The sequence below is a fragment of the Ptychodera flava genome, chromosome 8, assembly GCF_041260155.1.
Source record: "Ptychodera flava strain L36383 chromosome 8, AS_Pfla_20210202, whole genome shotgun sequence".
NCBI lineage: Eukaryota > Metazoa > Hemichordata > Enteropneusta > Ptychoderidae > Ptychodera > Ptychodera flava.
This window is the reverse complement of record NC_091935.1, coordinates 32,505,335-32,525,662: the sequence shown is the minus strand read 5'-3', so window position 1 is coordinate 32,525,662 and position 20,328 is coordinate 32,505,335. Positions and strand designations below refer to the sequence as shown.

At 36.5% G+C, this 20,328-nt stretch overlaps 4 protein-coding genes across 4 annotated transcripts in view; all 4 read left to right on the top strand.

Moving 5' to 3' along the window:
- LOC139138075 (interleukin-12 receptor subunit beta-2-like) overlaps positions 1–793 on the top strand; it is a 277,102-nt gene extending 276,309 nt beyond the window's left edge. The window contains exons 13-14 of the mRNA XM_070706299.1: positions 261–431; positions 774–793. Of these exons, the coding sequence (XP_070562400.1) occupies positions 261–431; positions 774–793 (191 nt within the window). The remainder of the gene's footprint in view (positions 1–260; positions 432–773) is intronic.
- Positions 794–1,967: 1,174 nt separating this feature from the next.
- On the top strand, positions 1,968–7,494 carry LOC139138074 (uncharacterized). The gene is made up of 5 exons (XM_070706298.1): positions 1,968–1,971; positions 2,762–3,019; positions 3,492–3,633; positions 4,242–4,435; positions 7,358–7,494. The coding sequence occupies exons 1-5, from the start codon at positions 1,968–1,970 to the stop codon at positions 7,402–7,404; spliced, it is 645 nt and encodes a 214-aa protein (XP_070562399.1). The 3' UTR covers positions 7,405–7,494.
- A 589-nt stretch (positions 7,495–8,083) lies between these two features.
- Positions 8,084–14,644, top strand: LOC139138073 (phosphatidylinositol phosphatase PTPRQ-like). The gene is made up of 9 exons (XM_070706297.1): positions 8,084–8,206; positions 9,025–9,148; positions 9,885–9,983; positions 10,833–10,968; positions 11,432–11,577; positions 12,314–12,484; positions 12,874–13,059; positions 13,396–13,680; positions 14,616–14,644. Exons 1-9 carry the CDS (start codon positions 8,084–8,086, stop codon positions 14,642–14,644), a joined length of 1,299 nt encoding a protein of 432 aa, XP_070562398.1.
- On the top strand, positions 12,918–19,363 carry LOC139139106 (uncharacterized). The gene is made up of 5 exons (XM_070707887.1): positions 12,918–13,059; positions 13,396–13,680; positions 14,616–14,961; positions 16,131–16,270; positions 16,948–19,363. The coding sequence occupies exons 3-5, from the start codon at positions 14,901–14,903 to the stop codon at positions 17,980–17,982; spliced, it is 1,236 nt and encodes a 411-aa protein (XP_070563988.1). The 5' UTR covers positions 12,918–13,059; positions 13,396–13,680; positions 14,616–14,900; the 3' UTR covers positions 17,983–19,363.
- Positions 19,364–20,328: the final 965 nt, after the last annotated feature.

Below are 20,328 nucleotides of genomic sequence, written 5' to 3'. Positions count from 1 at the left end.
TGTTCTTGTTGAAAGAGGATAGTAAATTTCTGTGGGAAATTACACCAAAATGTATACAGTGTGAAATGCAATGAAAATATCGACATTTTATTTTTTGTGTATTGTGAAAGTTATCATGCTGCAATGAGTTTGCTCAATTCTTGACATTATTCTCAATCAATTTATCTTCTCTTCCACGATTCATCAATGATGAATTGTTGGAAATCACTGAAATTTAAAATATACAATCAAATCACTTCTCCAATTGCACTTTCTTTTAGTTCCATCTGGCCCACCAAAACACATTCAAATCATGTCAGTTGATAAGGAGCCATCAAGTCTTCAAGTAACCTGGCAGCCACCGTGCTCGGATGACAGAAATGGCATCATAAGAGGCTATATTCTGCACTTCTGTGAAGCTGAGAACATGTCCACATCAGTTTCCTGTAGAGGTAATGATTATCTCCCTTTATATGAATGCACGGACACAGGGACTCATTTTCAGCTTGTTTTCAGGTTTATTTAACAAACTAAATTTTTGACCACTCTTGGAGAGAGAATTCAGTTTTTCATCTTCATGTTTTTCTGAAAATTGAAATATATAAACTTTACCAAACTTTTATCCCGATTATAAAAGAGGACCACGGTAACGTTATGTTATGCTGAGGATGAGCAGTGGCCTAGAACTTGTGTATATCAGGAAGACTTTTCTTTGAGATTGACATTACACAGTCATATGTAATGAATTATTTTTGAAAAAGCAATTTGTGAATCATTTCTATGGCTTCAACAAGTCTGTGAAATAAGGGCATGAATTATGGAAGGGTTTTTCTACATCTCCACAGACAATAGCACAGGGACTCAGAATGTTTCAGCTGTGGTTACAACACAGCTAGTATCAGCTGAGGTTACAACACAGCTAGAAAATCTGAAACCATTTACTCCATACATAGTATGGTTGGCAGCGTACACTGGTGTAGGAGTACCTGGTCCAAACAGTACAATGACGTGGAACAAAACTGCACAAGGAAGTGAGTATTTCAACTGATGAGTACTGTACCTGGTATATAAACAGTGGCAAGAGTTTGACAATCTGGGATAAATGATAATTTGAGCTGTATCAAACTTTTTGACTGTTTAACAGGACACTCTCATGTTATACATGTGGTAGTGTTCACATTATTGGTTAAAATACTGCGGGAGATCCTCTGTGATATGGTAATATTTAAGCCATTTGATTAAAAAGTATTAAATTAGGCCAAACTGCCCACTTTTTGCAGTAGTTTGCAGTTGCTCATGTTAGGTATGATGATGCGATAACTTGTGTATATACAGAATATACTCTATGGAGATAAAATTTCTTTTCAGCTCCAAGTGCACCTTTGGAAGTGTTTGTAACTTCTCAGAGTTCAACTGAGGTTGGTCTAGAATGGCAAGAGCCATGGCGACTCAATGGTATCATCAAAGAGTACAGAGTGAACTACAAGAGTGACAACCATGATGGGTCTTATTCAAGCGACCAGACCAGGATAGTTCTTAAGGAGTTGCTTGGTTATACAAACTACACCATCAAAGTTCAAGCATGCACCAGTGCAGTGACTGCTCCGTGTGGTGATTTTTCCTCTGAGATATATGCAAAGACCCTGATTGGTGGTGAGTTCCTGTGATATTCTTCATAAATAAATATTTTCTCCTTTAAATAAGACTAATGTCTGTAATTCTCAAGGGAAATGACAGGTCATGCATAGTCTGACTTTCTTGGAAAATATCTTTTGGCACATTGGAACATGTGATAGTTGCAATTTGAATGAAAAGATGACATCAAATTGGTTTTTTACACTTTTCTTCGCCTAATGACTGATAAAATAGCAATCCACCTTTTACCTCACATATTTATGGCAAATGTGATAACTTTTTGTCCAGAAGTTGGAACATACATATTATAATTTAGACACGGCAGAATTGATGTAATTCTGCCTTTGCCTAATATGGGTAAATTACTGGCAATATTGGATTGTATCGCAAAACAATTCAATGTGCATATGAATGACATATGAAGTAATCCTTGTACCAAGTTTGAATGAAATCGCTCCAGGCATCTCTGAGATATCGGCGTGAACGGACGCACTCGAGCATGCACGGACGCTCGCACGGACATGACCAAACCTATAAGTCCCGCCGGACGGTGTCCGTTGGGACTAATAAAGCACTTTTATAGCACAAAGGGGCATGGGGGATTCATTGGTCACTATTAGAGAAGCATTGAATGGTTAATCCTGTATTGGCTTGGTATTTTTAGGGTAGCAGACTGCAAGTAAAAATATTGTCCTTTTGCTGGGTCGTTGTATTTGCATTTTACAAAGTGAATGTCCCAAAATTTTCTTATGACACCGTGTCAATTCATTGGCAGACACCAGTAAATCACCACAGTGTGTTTATTATAGTTTGCATTTTGGCCATTGTATTTTTTTTGCATTTTCTGTTAATCATAATCATTATCGAATCTGTATAATAAACTTGCTTATTATATAAGGTATATAATTTAACGATAAAATGGCTTCAATGTGATTTCCACATAAATACCAGATACCACATTACAGTATTTTAGATTAAAATCTGCTTGAATTGTCATTTTGCAGTAAATAACTTGTTTCAATAGCTTTAAACATGTTATTTTTAAATATGGAATAATACACTACAGCTGCTCTGCATCCAAAATATGGCAGACTTATGCCCACCTCTAGAGTCTTATTGATCTCTGTAAATTTTGTTCTTGTTTCAGATATTGTATCGGAAAAAACAACATTTGAAGTAGGAGACACCATTGTAATCAACTGCACCACTGTTTCTCACTCAGCGCAGTCAGTTCAGTGGTTTTTCAATTCAAATCCCATTCCTGAAAAGCAACACACTGTAATCTCGGCAGATTTGTCCCAACTGGTCATTCCGTATTCAAATGTTAGCAATGCTGGAAATTATTCCTGTACTTTACTGGAAGCATTGCTTGAAGAGATTGCAACAGTTCAGATACAGGTTGGAGGTAAGTGGTGGAATCCTACAGTAATTATGGTAAGGTATGCTAAGGTCCAATACTGTCAGGCTAGTACTTTATAGGTACAGTAAAAGTTAACTCTTTGAGCACCAAAGTCATTTTTGTTGCATTTATAAAATGTTCCCTAGTCAAATTTTTTCAGATTTTTGCCAACATTTTGATGGAAAACTGTATTCAATGAAATGAAATATCTGTTTTGTCTAAAAATATTTAAAAAGTTACAGAAAAATGTTGCACTAAAATTTTGTTGGTAAAATTTACACCACTCAAAGGATGAAAAACTGAAAAACGTTTATGCAGACACAGACTGATAAGATACAAGTACATATGGGTCATAACTTTGTTACAAAATGAAATAAAATAAAATGTCATCATAATGTAAAATGTCATTGTTCTTTATTTTAGCCACTGTGTAGATATACCAGCTAGTACATGTCTATTTACATTCTTCTTCCTGCAGAAAAGCCACATCCTGTAAGCAGTTTCAAATGTTTCTCATTTAACGCAGTGGACATACTGTGCACATGGGATGATGGTGGCCTAACTAATATTCCAACCACAAGTACTTTGATGTACAAGGCATATTATGCAGAACCATCCTAGTAAGCTGTCAGATTAAAAAATTTGCATGATCTTTGGATTGTGTTTTTTTGTTTGTTCACAAAGTGTATCTTTATCTTTATGTGTGCATATTGTAATGAGAAGACACGTCACTGCTGTTATTTTCAATTTCATTTGAGAAAACAGTGAGGAGATACATCTCATTATCAAACATTCAGCACAAAACCACCATTCTACACTGTCAAAATCAAATTCAAGAAAACCCAAAATACCACACACTCAAGACATACCGGTATGTGTAAACAGCTTTGTTGTATTTTGTATTAAGTGCCATTCTTGGCACAGAAAATTTTGGCAAAATTGGTACAAACATACATGCCAATGCTTATAAATTGAAAAGAACAATCTGACTGTCGATTGAAAAAGTAATCACGTAATTTAACTCAAAGGCATAATTACCAGATTAGAAAAAAAACACAAGAAGAGTTGCATTATATTTTTATGTATCTTGCATAATAAAGTGGTTTCAGAAATCCCATGATTGTTAAGAATGTAGATTATAAATAGTTCTTTCTGAACAGCTGACCACTGTAAGAAAAGAGTAAATTCAAAGTATCTTTACTATAGCTGTATAATTATGTCTTTTCAGTCCTGGATTTGATTGGACTGCCTGTCCAGACTCCGGCACCTCTGTGAAATGCCCTGATCTCCATAGTTACACCCATTCCTGCTTTATTTATGGTTATGATCACCACTACGGCAGCAGGCACAACTTCACAGTTATTGTAGAAAATGCACTGGGCACTGCTGCAACTTGGATCCACTTCAATCCAGAAGCAGAAGGTACAGTGGCAGAACTTAATTAGGAATCTTCTGTGTAGATTGCATGTTCACAGTGTTCAGCTTTTCAATTCAGCCTATCTATTTGTAGTCTACACTCCCTATTGTTAGAAATTTTTTTGAAATGGCTCTATGGCAGCCCTACATACATTTAAGTGACGTAGTGAGTGAAGTTTTCTGGAGCATAAGAGGAACACTTCTCATCAGTCACCAGTGGCATATGTGTCACTTTGCATACTTTGCACACTGATAGCAGTACAAGTAACATCACAGGTATAATGTAGCATATGGCTTATACAAATATGTACATCACATCTGTCTGCCCCAATGTCCATTCATTTGATACGTTCACTGGAAATTCATCATTTGCGTGTGTGAATTTCTTTATCTGCCCATGAAATGAGAGTAAATAGAATGCACAACTCTATCTACAGCTGTACCATTTGCTCCAAGTAACACCACAGCTGTTGCTGAGAGTGGAGAATGTGTTGCTGTTAGCTGGGACTATCCCTGTGGATGGGAGCATCCAGAATATTTTGGCTTATTCAGTCTGCAGTATAGACTGCGATATAAGTCAGAGTGGGACGCAGATAAATGGGAAAATGTAAGTACGTACACCTGGTAAATACTTGACAAGTATGACAATGTATACCATCTAATAGTAATAATGGCATTGGTACAACTCAACAAGAGGATTCTGTCCACTATGAACTACGTAGCGAAACCATGATTATTTTTGTGTTTGACAATAAGGAATTATAGTAGTATGCGCCTTGAAAGTGAAAGACTGAAACGTTTGCTGAGACTTTCCTTATTGAATCTTTAAACCATTCTCTTTCAAAATCAAGAATGCAAATCTGGGGTCAGCATGCAAATTTTGAATCTAGCGAAGCAAATAACTCGAGATTTACCGATATTTAAAATTCAAAATGGCCACAATGTCTGCGTAAACTCTATGGAGGAAAATAAAGTGTTCGAATCTAAAATAGCTAAGCCAGTAAAAAATTGTCTTACACCAAGAGCTCTAACGTAAACCCCACAAGTGGTATATCACATAAGAATTGGAAAAGCTTGAGAGTCCAAATATCTGTCCCCGAGGCACATTCTACCTTAAAGAGGCACTCCCACTTGGTAACATTTTTAAAACACATTTTTTTAATGCCAACGGTCGATATTTGACGTGGCGACTCTGCGCGGATCGCGAGATATCGATAAAAACATGTCATTTCCCGAGCGTATTTTTCACATCCCGAAGTTTTACGATCGTTTCTGGTTATGACCCGAAATCCCCCGAAAGTGTGTTGTTGTGCTGATTGACGATATTCTAAGGAGTCAAAAAACGTTCGAATGACGCAATTAATTTACCTCCTACTGCGATGACTTTATAACATGATATACATCATTATCAATGCCTTTACCTGTGGTGATTCTTTTTTAAAACTTCTCCTTAGTTTTGTCGTTTTTTCATTATTCTCAATCAGTTGTATTATTTTTTAACAATACCACATAGATATCAGTTTTTACGTGTAAAATATTAGTTGCCTCTGATGACTACATTTTGTCGTCTGCCACACAGTTACGCGTGGTTCGATACATAGCGGCCGCCGCGTGTGGTATGCGCGCATACAACGCGGCTGCCACTATGCATAGTATGTATCAACCGCACCTATCAGTGCTAGTCACCTATGCGAATTCTGGTGGAATCAGCAAACTTTGTTTTTTGTTTTTTTGCCGAGTCAGTAAGGACTCGGCTTTCTACCGCTCACCGACGCGAGTGGTACTGCTTTGGCGTACTGCAGCGTCAGCGTAGACTCGTACTCCATAGCTTAGTTGACAATGGCCCCAGTGCCGAACGTTCTATGTTCGGAAGCTGAATTCAGGTGGGCCAGGGGAATTCAAACTTTAACTTTTTGAAGGACATGTTTTTATCGATATCTCGCGATCCGCGCGCAGTCGCCATGTCAAATATCGACCGTTGGCATTAAAAAAATGTGTTTTAAAAATGTTACCAAGTGGGAGTGCCTCTTTAAGGTAAAGTGCGACGAATTCGGACGCGCACGCACTTTAGAACGTTTCTGCGCAGATTTAACTTCAGCCTGCCGCAAATGGGTTATTTTGTAGCGCATGTATTTAACATCATCTGTCATGGTTGAAATAGCGTTTACCCATTTTTTGACCCAGTCTGTTAGAAATACATGTGACCTATAACCTTTTCATATTTTGACCACCTAGGAAGCTGGTTTTTATTCAATATGAGCGAAAAATTACTTTTTCTCTCCCATTTACATGGCGCATATTACCCATTCACCTGGAGATATTGTAAAAAGTAGCGCGGTGACACCCTTTTATTAAAGTGTAAACTAAATGGTATTATGCCAGGATTTTATTCGCCAAGTTTGGTCAAAATGACACCATTCAAAGCGACAGGAAGAGAGTTCGAAAATTATGTAGTGATATAATTTTGATACTTATGTTAAAATTTCTTGACAAACATCATGAAAACTATACATTCGATAGATATGGATCTTAAGTCTTGGAATTTATTAAAAGTAATTCATTATCTAAGCGTTTTATAATCGCTTTCTTTAGTTTAAGTGAATTATATCATTTTTAATTTTTTTTCTAATGACGCCATTTTAACATTCGTTTCCATGGAAACGAGCGTGGTGACCCCAATTTTTTATTTCATTTTTGCACTTGCACATCTTCCAAAAATATTTGTGCAAAGTTTCAAGAAAATGACACCACAACCTCATTTTGACGTAATTCCTAGTACCTTCACCTTGATAACAGTCCATAGCAGTGCAGTTCCGATATGTTAATTGAAATGTACATTTATGTATAAACAACATTTCTAGTTATACTGATGTTGACATTGTACGATTGGTCATTCAGTGGATATTTCCTCTTCTTTCCGAACAACAGCCTATATCACAAGAATATGGCAAAACAAAAAGAGTGTGCCAACTTGAAGGGTATACCCATTACAGCATTCAGCTGTCTGCTGGTCTCACAGGACAGACAAAATACTGGAGTGATTGGTCAGATATTGTTGTTGTGAGGACTCTTGAACAAGGTGAGCAAGAATATCTTTACAATACGTGAAGAAAAGCATTTTTAAAATCCGTTGGTAGTTTCTAGGGTCACACAGAATCAGATAACAGTTATTGATCAGTCTCTGCACAGAGATTGCAGCATGGCATTGAAAATTATATTATAAGCTACAGGTGTAGCTAGGGAGTCTTATTAATTGCCACACTTGGCACGCAGTCAACGACTCAGAGACTCTCTACCTAGGTTAGAATCACCTACGCTGTGCTACAATGTCTGTTTGGAGAAAGACTATTGATGTGTTTCGGGTAATTGTCCATGTACGTATATCAGTAGCCGATCATATTCTTGTTTAAGAAGTGGTGAATGTTTTCTTCACATAATGTCACAAACAGTTTAAACTCTTGTTGCCCACCCATCACCTTTCACAATATTTCATGCCAGATCTTACAGCTTGACAGACATTTGCTTGCAGCAGTTTTTCCATCCATAAAAGCATTGTATTATGTGGTCTGTCACAGTGTGCACAATTACACAGGTGTAGCATCTGCTCCGCGTATTACTGTAAGAAATTACCTTAAATATTGATAACCAATAAGTATGTCTATATGTACCTGTTTTTTCTTTCCCGTATCAGCACCCATATCTCACTTGGAAATCAGCTATGAAAATGTGGACAACCCAGATGAATCTAGCAAGAGAGACGTTACAGTACATTGGAAGGTAATTGTCACTTGAGATGAAGGACATGTGGCTGTTTCCTATGCCCTGTTTACAAAGGCATATCCATACATATAATCAGTAAAATGTCTATAGATACATGCATTATTGTACCAGTATGTCAGAAAATGTAAGAAAAAAGATGCGACCCTGAAGGTAGAATTTCTACATGTAGGGAACAGATATTTGGACTTTCAAATTTTTACAATTCTTTTCTGATCTACCACTTGCTGGGGCTCATTTTAAAGCTCTTGGAGTGAGAGAAATTTTCAATTATCTTAAAGTGTTAAGTTTTTAAAAAATGAAAAATTTTATTTTTCATCATAAAAAGAACACAGGGATAGTGGCTATTTTGAATTTCAAATATAGGCAAATGAAAGGTCATTTGTTTCTCTGGCAACAAAATTTGCACAATAACCCAGTTTTATGCTTGATTTCAAAAAGGAATGTTTCCTTACAGAAAGTTTTGAGCAAAAGTTTCAGACTTTCAATTTTGAGACACAAAGTACCTTGAGTACATACTCGTATGCTTATGTTCAGGTGTCATTTCTTTAAATCACCAGGTTCATGCCAGGTTACTTGATTTTTTCTACAGGAAGCAGGGGTAACACATGTTTACTCAGGTTTGAATACAAACAAAAATGAATGTGCAATATTGTACACTTTAAAAGTACTGGCAGATGTTAGGCTGTTCCATGTGAATACGAAATCAGACCCACCATGAAGATTGCCAATACTTCCCACACAGCCTTGTGTTAACATATTGCTCCTTGAAGCCAGCCATCATTGACATTTTTTAATATATGGTCACTTTATCATAGCCACTTGGCGTCAGAGAAATGAAGGGTGAAGTGCTAGGATATACCATTACAATGAGTAAAGAAGGTGAAAATATCAAGATATCGGTGAATGCATCAGCAAACACCACGTCTCACGTATTACAAGGTAAAACTACTCTTTTCATCTTTATCAAAATACATGTACTGTATAATGAATGCTAATACCTGATCTAGTACACCGACAATGTTAGGGAGAATGCTGTCAGATTTGTGTTTTTTTTTCCCCCAAATTCCAAAACTGATGCACAAAACACTAGAGGGTACATATTGCATAACTGTATGTGTTGACAATCAAGATACAGGGTTTTACGGGAGCTTGAATTGGATATTGTGAGCTGCAAATATGTTGTAACTTTGCATTAAGCATAAGCATGGTATACTGTGCGTAATACACAGACTTTCTGATTGTATAAAATGTACTCTCAGTATGCTATCTGATACAATGCAAGATCCGAGGTACATGAATATTCCACATTGATTAAGCGTCATTAGCATAGAATTTTAATACCGAAACAATGCTTATCAATGTAATCTGCATATTTGAATATCATTATACCTCGCATCTTGCACTTATAATGCCATTTTCTTTCCACAGATTGTTCTGTTACATTACTGTATCCCTTATTTTGTATAATCACATTAAGAGAACACCAAAGTTTGAAGTTGTACCAATACGGCTAGTTTTCAATTACAGGTTCGATTTTAAAATTTTTAGCCAAGGTTTTGATTATTAATCCGGATAAGCCAAAAACTATAATCAGGAAGTGATTTATCAACATTTGGATGGTGAAATATTTTCAAAATACAAGAGACCTATAATTTGTTCTCTTTTTGCATTTTAGGGCTGGAGAAGTATGCATCGTACAACATCCAGGTCGTAACATTCAACAGTGCAGGCTCATCACCACCAAGTTCACTTACTATTTTAGATCTCGCACAAGGTGAGACTTTGTGTGTATTGATTTTTGCCTGCCAAGATTTGCAATGGCTGGGCTTCTGCCTCACATTAACTGTTTGACTGCTGTAATTTTTCCGAACAAAATTATAATGCAGTATTTTACCATTTTTTTTAAATAATTTTGGACCAAATGGATATCACATTTCATCAGCTACGGTTTTTTTATCAAAATTTTGGCAAAAATCAGAAAACAATTGACTGTAGTATATTTTATAAAGGTGACAAAAATTGACTTTGGCGCTCAAAGGGTCAAAGAAGATAAGGCGGATGACAATCAGATTGAGATCATCTACATGTACTAATTCTAGAAAAGTTTTGATTTAACAAGAGTTCAAGTTTGTTTCAAAATCAAAGTTTTTGTTGTTTGTACTCAGCTGCTATCACTAGTATGGAATTTTGTGAGAAAATAGCAAGAAATGGAGAGTTTCTCATTTTTCTTTGTGATAAACGTGTGAGTATAGATTTCTTCTCACACTAACCAAGTGAGAATATTGTACCGGTATTCTTGCAGTCAATTGGCGAGAAATCAGTTTTCTCATTCTACATATATCTGCAAGAAATGGGATTCTAGCAGTTACTGAAAATTTGCTTTTCTCACAGTCAATCATCCTCTGATAACTTTGAGTTTAGATTTCACAAACTATTTCTGAGTGTATTTCTCTTTGCCAGTATGATGACGAATGAACAAGTACCCATAAAGCATTTAACGGTTTGAGTTAGGCGATATGCATATATGCATACACCATATAGATAAGTTTAAAATGTTGGGTGTATGCATGTTGAGAGAAATAAAAACGCGTGCCTTGATTTATCGTATTTGATTTGATTTCAGCGCCAAGTGAACCACTCCAAGTCAGTGCTGTCGCCATAGACAAAGATAGTATACTTTTAAGATGGAAGCCTCCTGAATATCCACGCGGGTCTATCACAGAGTATAGGATTTACTGGAGAAGTAGCAGCTCAGAATTGTAAGTTATGAGCAGTCTATACTGTATCTTTTAACTCGTTTCAAACACTGAAACAGTCTTCAAAAATACATTGCATTGAACTCATATGTAGACTGATGCATGCAGAATATAAATTTTTTACATGATCATGCATTCGTGTTCTCTATACCTTGTACAAGTTCTGTGTATACACATAAATTCATTCAAGTACATATATTCTTGTTACATACTGAAATCTCAGTTCTGTATATACAAATGTATTCATTTAGATACTGTACATATACTCTCATTATATACTGAAATCTTGATTATTTACTGGAACTACTTAACAAGTGATTTGTTGAAATAAACCTACAGCAGCAGCAGAACGTCAACATATCCAGATTAGGATTTAAATGCTGTTTTTTCATGTTGAGGAATGCTGTACAAATGCTTAGTACATAATGATGCGAACTCTTTTGGACTATCTCTATTCTCTGTGTAGGAGTTTAGATGGTTCAACACAAGAGCTACTGTATGAAGTTGAAGGTCTGGAAGAGTATGTTTTGTATGAGTTCTATGTTCAGGCGTACACGGCTGTTGGTGGTGGAGGTCGTTCACAGGCAGTCTTTCAATATACCAAAGAAGGAGGTTTGTTTATTAAAGTGTTGCTTTGCTATTAAATAACAACTTTTCAATTATTCTTTACATGTCGTGAATTACATCTAAGGAATATATGAGTGTAACATACAGGGATAATTGTTGGCAGAGATGGAAATGATTATGTATGAGTTGTAAAGGTGATTTCATTTAATGTGCAGTGCAGCCTTTGTGGCTTTTGGTGAATTTGGTCACATGCTATGAGAAACCGCTGAATGTAGACTTACACGAGACTATGACTTGACTGAGGTAAGAATAAAGCATCTCTTGTACTGTACAGGCCACATGGTAGTGCATTTTAAGGCATTTACTTTGAGCAAGAATTCAGTTGTTAAATGTTTAATGGAGATTGTTTGCTGTTTTACCCATACATTGAGCAGTAGGAGATTTTCGAATTAAAAAAAAATTGAGTGAAAATGTGACTCCAATATTCTCGTTTCAAATCTCAGGCAAACTCAAAGTAAATGTTCTTGTTGAAAGAGGATAGTAAATTTCGGTAGGAAAGTTACACCAAAAAGTATACAGTGTGAAATGCAATGAAAATATCGACATTTTATTTTTTGTGTATTGTGAAAGTTATCATGCTGCAATGAGTTTGCTCAATTCTTGACATTATTATCAATCAATTTATCTTCTCTTCCACGATTCATCAATGATGAATTGCTGGAAATCACTGAAAATTTAAAATATACAATCAAATCACTTCTCCAATTGCACTTTCTTTTAGTTCCATCTGGCCCACCAAAACACATTCAAATCATGTCAGTTGATAAGGAGCCATCAAGTCTTCAAGTAACCTGGCAGCCACCGTGCTCGGATGACAGAAATGGCATCATAAGAGGCTATATTCTGCACTTCTGTGAAGCTGAGAACATGTCCACATCAGTTTCCTGTAGAGGTAATGATTATCTCCCTTTATATGAATGCACGGACACAGGGACTCATTTTCAGTTTTTTTTCAGGTTTATTTAACAAACTAAATTTTGACCACTCTTGGAGAGAGAATTCATTTTTTCATCTTCATGTTTTTCTGAAATTGAAATAATAAACTTTGCCAAACTTTTATCCCGATTATAAAAGAGGACCACGGTAACGTTATGTTATGCTGAGGATGAGCAGTGGCCTAGAACTTGTGTATATCAGGAAGACTTTCTTTGAGATTGACATTACACAGTCATATGTAATGAATTATTTTTGAAAAAGCAATTTGTGAATCATTTCTATGGCTTCAACAAGTCTGTGAAATAAGGGCATGAATTATCGAAGGGTTTTTCTATATCTCCACAGACAATAGCACACTGACTCAGAATGTATCAGCTGTGGTTACAACACAGCTAGTATCAGATGAGGTTACAACACAGCTAGAAAATCTGAAACCGTTTACTCCATACATAATATGGTTGGCAGCGTACACTGGTGTAGGAGTACCTGGTCCAAACAGTACAATGACGTGGAACAGAACTGCACAAGGAAGTGAGTATTCAACTGATGAGTACTGTACCTGGTATATAAACAGTGGCAAGAGTTTGACAATCTGGGATAAATGATAATTTGAGCTGTATCAAACTTTTTGACTGTTTAACAGGACACTCTCTTGTTATACATGTGGTAGTGTTCACATTATTGGTTAAAATACTGCGGGAGATCCTCTGTGATATGGTAATATTTAAGCCATTTGATTAAAAAGTATTAAATTAGGCCAAACTGCCCACTTTTTGCAGTAGTTTGCAGTTGCTCATGTTAGGTATGATGATGCGATAACTTGTGTATATACAGAATATACTCTATGGAGATAAAATTTCTTTTCAGCTCCAAGTGCACCTTTGGAAGTGTTTGTAACTTCTCAGAGTTCAACTGAGGTTGGTCTAGAATGGCAAGAGCCATGGCGACTCAATGGTATCATCAAAGAGTACAGAGTGAACTACAAGAGTGACAACCATGATGGGTCTTATTCAAGCGACCAGACCAGGATAGTTCTTAAGGAGTTGCTTGGTTATACAAACTACACCATCAAAGTTCAAGCATGCACCAGTGCAGTGACTGCTCCGTGTGGTGATTTTTCCTCTGAGATATATGCAAAGACCCTGATTGGTGGTGAGTTCCTGTGATATTCTTCATAAATAAATATTTTCTCCTTTAAATAAGACTAATGTCTGTAGTTCTCAAGGGAATGACAGGTCATGCATAGTCTGACTTTCCTGGAAAATATCCTTGGCACATTGGAACATGTGATGTTGTAATTTGAATGAAAAGATGACATCAAATTGGTTTTTTACGCTTTTGTTCGCCTAATGACTGATAAAATAGCAATCCACCTTTTACCTCACATATGGCAAATGTGATAACTTTTTGTCCAGAAGTTGGAACATACATATTATAATTTAGACACGGCAGAATTGGTGTAATTCTGCCTTTGCCTAATATGAGTAAATTACTGACAATCAGGTCAAACAAACACATGTAGCATTCTGGTGTGTGACATTTATCGGTGTACCTTGCTTGAAAGAAACTCTTCATGATCTAAGCAAATGCCATATATCTGTCAGATACACAATAATTAAGACAGAAACAGTAGGTTTGATCATAGACAGCATTGGTTTGATAAATCCTTCAGTATTTGTAAAAGTTCCCTAAATGATGTTGTAGTGCTTCATTGCCAGTGCACTGGTTTTTAGGATACTCAAATTTTTGCATTATTTTTCTCATTATCTGCTTGCGTCGACCCATAAGCCTTGGAGTAAAGAATGTTTTCACCGCCTTTCTTTTGTGGAAATGCAAGATTGTTCTTTTTCCACAGAGAATTAAAGCAGGATACAGTGGCCATTCTGAATTTCAACCATTGGTAAAGTTAAGGCAACCAGTGTTTGAATTGCAAAATAATTGTCTTTCAGTGAATTTTCAGCAAAAAATTATAAATGCTCTAGTTCGAGGCAATAACACTAGTTCTTGAAATCTGGTAAACATTCTAGGCCATGTAATAAATGTCAGTACATGTTCTTGACAAAGTTGTTGGTAATTTGTCTTTGCAGTTCCTGGAAAACCAATCCTCCAAGTGTGAATTGCAGTCATCTCGTGAAGTTGTTGTTACCCCGAACGCGCCTTCGATACCCAACGGGCCTGTTGAACATTTGAAATATGTTGTCTTTTATAAAGGCAGCAATGACCATGGCGACTATAAAAAATATAAGAACCAAAGAACTACTGACCAACAGACAACTGGGAACAGTTTCCGAATTTCAGTGGATTGTGCTGATTTTGAAGATGATGAAGAGTTTGTCTTTGCTACCAAAGCTGTTAATTCCCATGATGGCAAAATGTTGATCAGTGACATGAGTGAGCCATCACAGCCAGTACCTCTGTGTCACTTTATGCCAGGTAAGTTGGTCATGACAAACTCTCAAGTTTGACTTGAGCCATTCTCAATTATTCTTTGTGTCAACCCTGATTTTTTTCAGTAACAGTCTCTGAACTCATTACTCATTAAAAGTTCATATTTCTGAGCTCATGAACTTCATCACTTGTTCCAAATTGAAGAAACATCTTTCACTTTCTCAGAAATCTTCCTGTAATATTTTCATACCAGCTTTCTTACTCATCAGTCAATATTTCAGCAGTGTGGATATTTATTTAATGAATTATCAATTTTGGTAAATATTATCTTCTTCAAACATTCCTTTTCTTAGTTTGTCAATTTTTCCATCTCTAGCTTTCATCTCCCTCCCCAATCTCTTAATATTATGACAGAAAATACATTCCGTTTGATACATGTTTTTCAATCGTTCAAAAATCGGTGGAAAATCAATGATGAACTAACAAAGAAAATTTCAACAGGAATTGCAGCTCCCTTATCTCTGCTTTGGTTTAATAAGCTAAAATGATATGTGTCGCTGCTTTCAACCTCAAAAAGCAGTATAAATCTATTTTCCTCTTGAAAACTTTTATTTTTATTTTTTTTTATTTGTCACAAATAAAGGCCTTCCAAGATTTCTGTCTACCACCAATGTTGAGCAAATGAATTCAACTTATCCCAAAATGAAGGGTCAGGGGAAGTGTGTGTTCCGCTTGTAATAGTCTCACACAATATTTTGCCATGACCTTGGAAACACTCCCACTCACATTGCTGATTGATTTCCTGGAAAAGTTTAGTCTCTTAAATTCAGGAGAACTGGCTGTAAACTGCCATACAATATATTCTTCAGTGTCATACCTGACTAAGTTTTTGAGATTTTTTCTCATAAATGTTTAGTCACTTGAATTCTCTGATTTGTGGCCTCGTTTCCAGTTTTACCAAACTTCACTGACATCAGACATCACGTTTCTGTAGTTCATGTAATTTTTAAGGGCAGCTTGATAATTTGACTGAAAATATATACTAGTTTTAGTTAATGTTTTAATGTTATTGACAATGACCTTGCTAATTGTCCTCTTTAACATTTGCGTCAGACAGCATCTATTCATAGTAGTATTTAGAGTCTTTTAAAATATGATCATTGTAATAGTTCACCTGAACATATTTTCATGTTTTTTCCTTTTTTCCATTTCAGACATTGCCTTGATAGTGGCTATGATCATAGTTGGTACAATACTAGTGATCATCATGCTTGTTCTCGTAATATATTGCCGCAAAAAGTACAATAAGTCAGAGTACGCTCTTCCAATTCCTGATGCTAAACTACCAACTTCGGTAGGAGTTATATTATTTATTTAACAGTATATAAAGCTTCCTTTTCAAAAGCCCTGAGCTAGCAAAGTTTGCTATGGATAGCACCACTTAGTGTAAAAACAAGAGTTTCAGCCTTTGCTGGTGTAGTGAAATCGTAACTTTTTCCAATATCAAGCCTGTCAACGTTTGCAATTTGAACTGGTAGCGTACATGTGTTGTCATTGTTGTGGTTGTATACGCGTAGAATACATTTCACTGTATCTGAGAAAAGTGGAGAAAGAACCACTCATGCATTTTATGGTTCACTTTTTCTGACTGATTATGCAGCAACGACATTTGAACATATATGTACATAATATTTCAGGGCTCTGAAAACCAAATGAGGTTTTTGTTGGACGTCACCCCTTCGGCAATGACACTGCTATCCTTGTTAAATAAGTAGAAGGCGGTTTGGCATATATACTACTGTCAGATTGTTTATCATGGTTTATAGAAACCATGGTTCTAAGAAACAGCCAAACACTAGCACATACCGGTAGTTTGCATTTCCTTTATTTTAACCTTCCAGATCTGATCAAGTGTGAGTGCAGCGACCTGGACACTATTTTTCCTCTACTACAATTTTGTTTTGAAATGATTCTTTTCCAAAAGCATCTAAACACGTAATGCTTAAAATCTTATTCCTTTGTCTTTTAAAGGTTACCCCGCCTGAATCACCCACAGAGAAGGTTGACTTTTTTGAGGCCAGAGAGGTCTATGATGTCCTTCAGAATCAAAAGGTTCATCAAAATGGTGATGGGCCAATTGCCAGATACCAGCGACAGAGCAGTGGTGGTCACAGTGACACATCCGCAACATCAGCCACCCATCTCATCAGACAAACTAACCCAGATGCACCGATCGATGAAGATGAAGATGAAGATGAAGTGTTCCCGTTACAATTTCAGAACTTTCATAAGAAGCACCCTCTCAGAATTCACATTCCCAGGCGTTACATGAATCATCAGGATCCCGCGGAAGGCTTGCTGGCACTTCAAAGCCCTGATTCAGGCATTATAGCCGGGTCACCAGGTTACAGTGGAACAGCTGGCAGCCTCCCTCTTGCAGAGGAGCGTTCAATCAGCAACGGAAAGGAAAGCATGTCGGATTACTTACATATGGTTGAGTTTGGCCAAGGCAACAACAGCTTACCAAATGACCAAAATGCTAGTCGTCTGATGAGCTTTGACTCTGGTATCAGTTACAGTGATTCAAGTCCGGATGCGTTGATGACTCCATTGACACTGTCAGAACTTCTGCCCTTTGAAGGTTCCAAGAGTGACAATGAGATATCAATTGATGGAGTGTCATCTCGTGCAAGAAAGAATGAATCCATAAAGGGACTTAACGAGATTGTACCTCTGACTGACACCATAGTTATGAATGTTCACGGAGTCTTGTCAGAAGATGACATTACAGACCACAATGATACGATTGCTAACGATGCAGGACTTGTTCCAAGCAATGGAAAAGGGAAGATTGATATGTCACCGGTACAGCATGTAACAGAAGGCGATATTCCGACTTCAAATGGAGACTCTGACAATCCTGCAACCCCAGTGCTTTTGGACAATCCTGGATATATAACCAGCAATGCTGTAGACACTTCACAATCTTCATCGCATGATTCCAACAGTACCCCTTTGTATGTAAACGGTGGCACAAATCAACATTATGTGAACACAGTCAATTAATCAGAATGCCAGCATATCTACAGCAGTGATTAGCTAGATTTAAACCACGAATACAGGAAAACACTTGACTGGCATTATCTATTTTATTGTATTACCCTGAAAGCAAATTTTTAAAAATGTATTTTTGATGTATAATATTTGCCAAATAGGGTGATGAACAATTTATTGATTGGCATCAACTGTATATATAAAAATTTCCCATTCATTCAGATCCAGAGGTCAGTTATTTTCACAACAGTGACATTTCAAATATGCACATGCATACACTGATGCATACATGTTTGTTTGAATGTACCATTGTATGCATGCATACCGGTATATAAATGATATGTAGAGACATACATACACAATTTATGTATTCATGTAGGCATCCATTCATTCTCCTCAAATCTTGCATTAAGTCACTTGTCTGATGACTTTCAAAGTTAGTTTGTGAATTCCTCTTACTAAACATAAAATTTTCAAAGTAATGATAATCTTTATGGCCCTGATATTTGGATTTTGCAAACTGAGGTTGTACAGCAGAAGGGCCTGAGTATGCAAAGGGCCTTTATGCCATACGATTGAGGCTCACAAACCTGTTACAGGGCCATTAAGGTTTTATCATATACCTTATGGAATGATGACTATGCAGGTATAAAGGTTGCCAGTGATAACTTTCCTTAGATTTGTTCAAAGTGTGAGGAAGTATGTGTATGCAAATTTGTATTTTTAAGGCAACTTTTGTCATTTTTGATCAAAAACGTTTTGTCTCAATTGGAAATTTTGGTATACATGATACAAGATACACCATGTACATTAAGGAATGACAACTATGCTGTTAAAAATATTGTGCAAAAATTTGGAGATAGAAATATATGCCATATAAAACATTTACTACCACTTTTGTAAATTTTGTCTACAAAGGAAGGCCACATTCCATTACACTTTGATAAACATAACGACATCACTTGTTTACCTGTAAAACCATGGTTACTTGTTTGTTACAAGTCATCTCTGCGACTATGCAGCCCATATAGAAGTGTGTAGATAAACGTCAAACCAACAGGCGTGTATATACACACTTTACCTCTATGGGCTGCGTAGGTGCAGAACGGACTTGTAGACGACAAGTAACTGCGGGCTTGGCTTATCGTTCTATGGCATGATCGCACTCAATCTGATTTATATTGAGTTAACTTTCAGATCAGATGCAGAAATTATCGCTATCACCCGATTTAGCTAACTTCACTGTCGCCAATTCTGTCAGAATGACAGAAGGGGGAGCCGTTTGAATCTTGTGCTTCCTTGAGGGGAAATTTGCTGATAGCAATGCAAGTAGTAACCAGAATAAAGCTAGTTCCAAAGTGCACACACTTGCCCATATTTTTCACAAAATGTGCCTGGGCGTGATATGGTAAATTATTACACAAATGTTAGGGCATTTTTGCCCATAGCATTACATAGGAACATGGCTCGACGTACATTATAAAATTTTCGTTCAGTGAGTTGTTTTTGCCCAACATTGTCGTACTTTTGATTCCTTTCATTCAATACAACAAAACATCTTGAACAGGCATTCAATGAATACATTCTTCATGTTATATTCCATAAATAAACATTCCATATATGTTATCAGTTTATGCACTTTAGCAATTCGGAAAATCACATTCGCATATAGACGGGAAGATCTGTCACTAGTGGCTCTTTCCTACGTCTCCTGTAACCCCGTAAGAGTCGTGGAAGCGCAGGGAGGGCCCTGATCCTCCAGTCTACTTAATATAAATGTCTGCTGTGTGCAAATGATTTTTATGATGTGAATTTTATGAGCTTCTAGAGACTACTTCTATAGAAGCTTATTAGTATGGATATTTGTGTGCCATCTGATGTCAGTCTGTATGTATATATGTGTGAAGATGTTCTTGAGAATTAAAGTACCTACAAACTTTATATATGGTATGTAGATGTGTCATGGAGTATGCTCAAACTTTTTTGTTTGTCTATGATGCCAGGGATAACTTTTTTAGATTTGTTCAAGGTGTGATGAAGTACATGTTTGCAACTTTTTGTTTTTAAGCCAACCTTAGTCATTTTAATCAAAATGTTTTTTTCTCAATTCGTTAAATTTTTTCAAATTGTTTTCGAATTCGATTAGAAAAACACACACATCTTCCTTGTCTTAGGAAAGACATTCCTAATTTGTAAGAAAAACATACCAAGGAGTTCTGGTGTGGGCAGAGACTAATTGCTAATTGCAAGAACACATGGTGCCAGTAACCTCTTTTAAGTAAACAGAAAGGCAATAGCCTACCGACATGGACAACATTGAACTCTGATTGAAATGAGTCAGCAACTTCAATTTCTGGC

What these genes read in the sequence shown, in the direction of transcription:
- LOC139138074 (XM_070706298.1), top strand. An exon ending in AGTTCAGATACAGGTTGGAG is followed by an intron (nt 3,020 to 3,491) that starts GTAAGTGGTGGA and finishes TTCTTCCTGCAG; the next exon opens with AAAAGCCACATCCTGTAAGC. An exon ending in TATTATGCAGAACCATCCTA is followed by an intron (nt 3,634 to 4,241) that starts GTAAGCTGTCAG and finishes ATGTCTTTTCAG; the next exon opens with TCCTGGATTTGATTGGACTG.
- LOC139138073 (XM_070706297.1), top strand. Translation starts at nt 8,084, where the DNA reads ATGTCTATATGTACCTGTTTTTTCTTTCCCGTATCAGCACCCATATCT. An exon ending in AGAAGTAGCAGCTCAGAATT is followed by an intron (nt 10,969 to 11,431) that starts GTAAGTTATGAG and finishes TTCTCTGTGTAG; the next exon opens with GAGTTTAGATGGTTCAACAC. An exon ending in TCAATATACCAAAGAAGGAG is followed by an intron (nt 11,578 to 12,313) that starts GTTTGTTTATTA and finishes ACTTTCTTTTAG; the next exon opens with TTCCATCTGGCCCACCAAAA.
- LOC139139106 (XM_070707887.1), top strand. Translation starts at nt 14,901, where the DNA reads ATGTTGATCAGTGACATGAGTGAGCCATCACAGCCAGTACCTCTGTGT. An exon ending in TCTGTGTCACTTTATGCCAG is followed by an intron (nt 14,962 to 16,130) that starts GTAAGTTGGTCA and finishes TTTCCATTTCAG; the next exon opens with ACATTGCCTTGATAGTGGCT. An exon ending in ATGCTAAACTACCAACTTCG is followed by an intron (nt 16,271 to 16,947) that starts GTAGGAGTTATA and finishes TGTCTTTTAAAG; the next exon opens with GTTACCCCGCCTGAATCACC.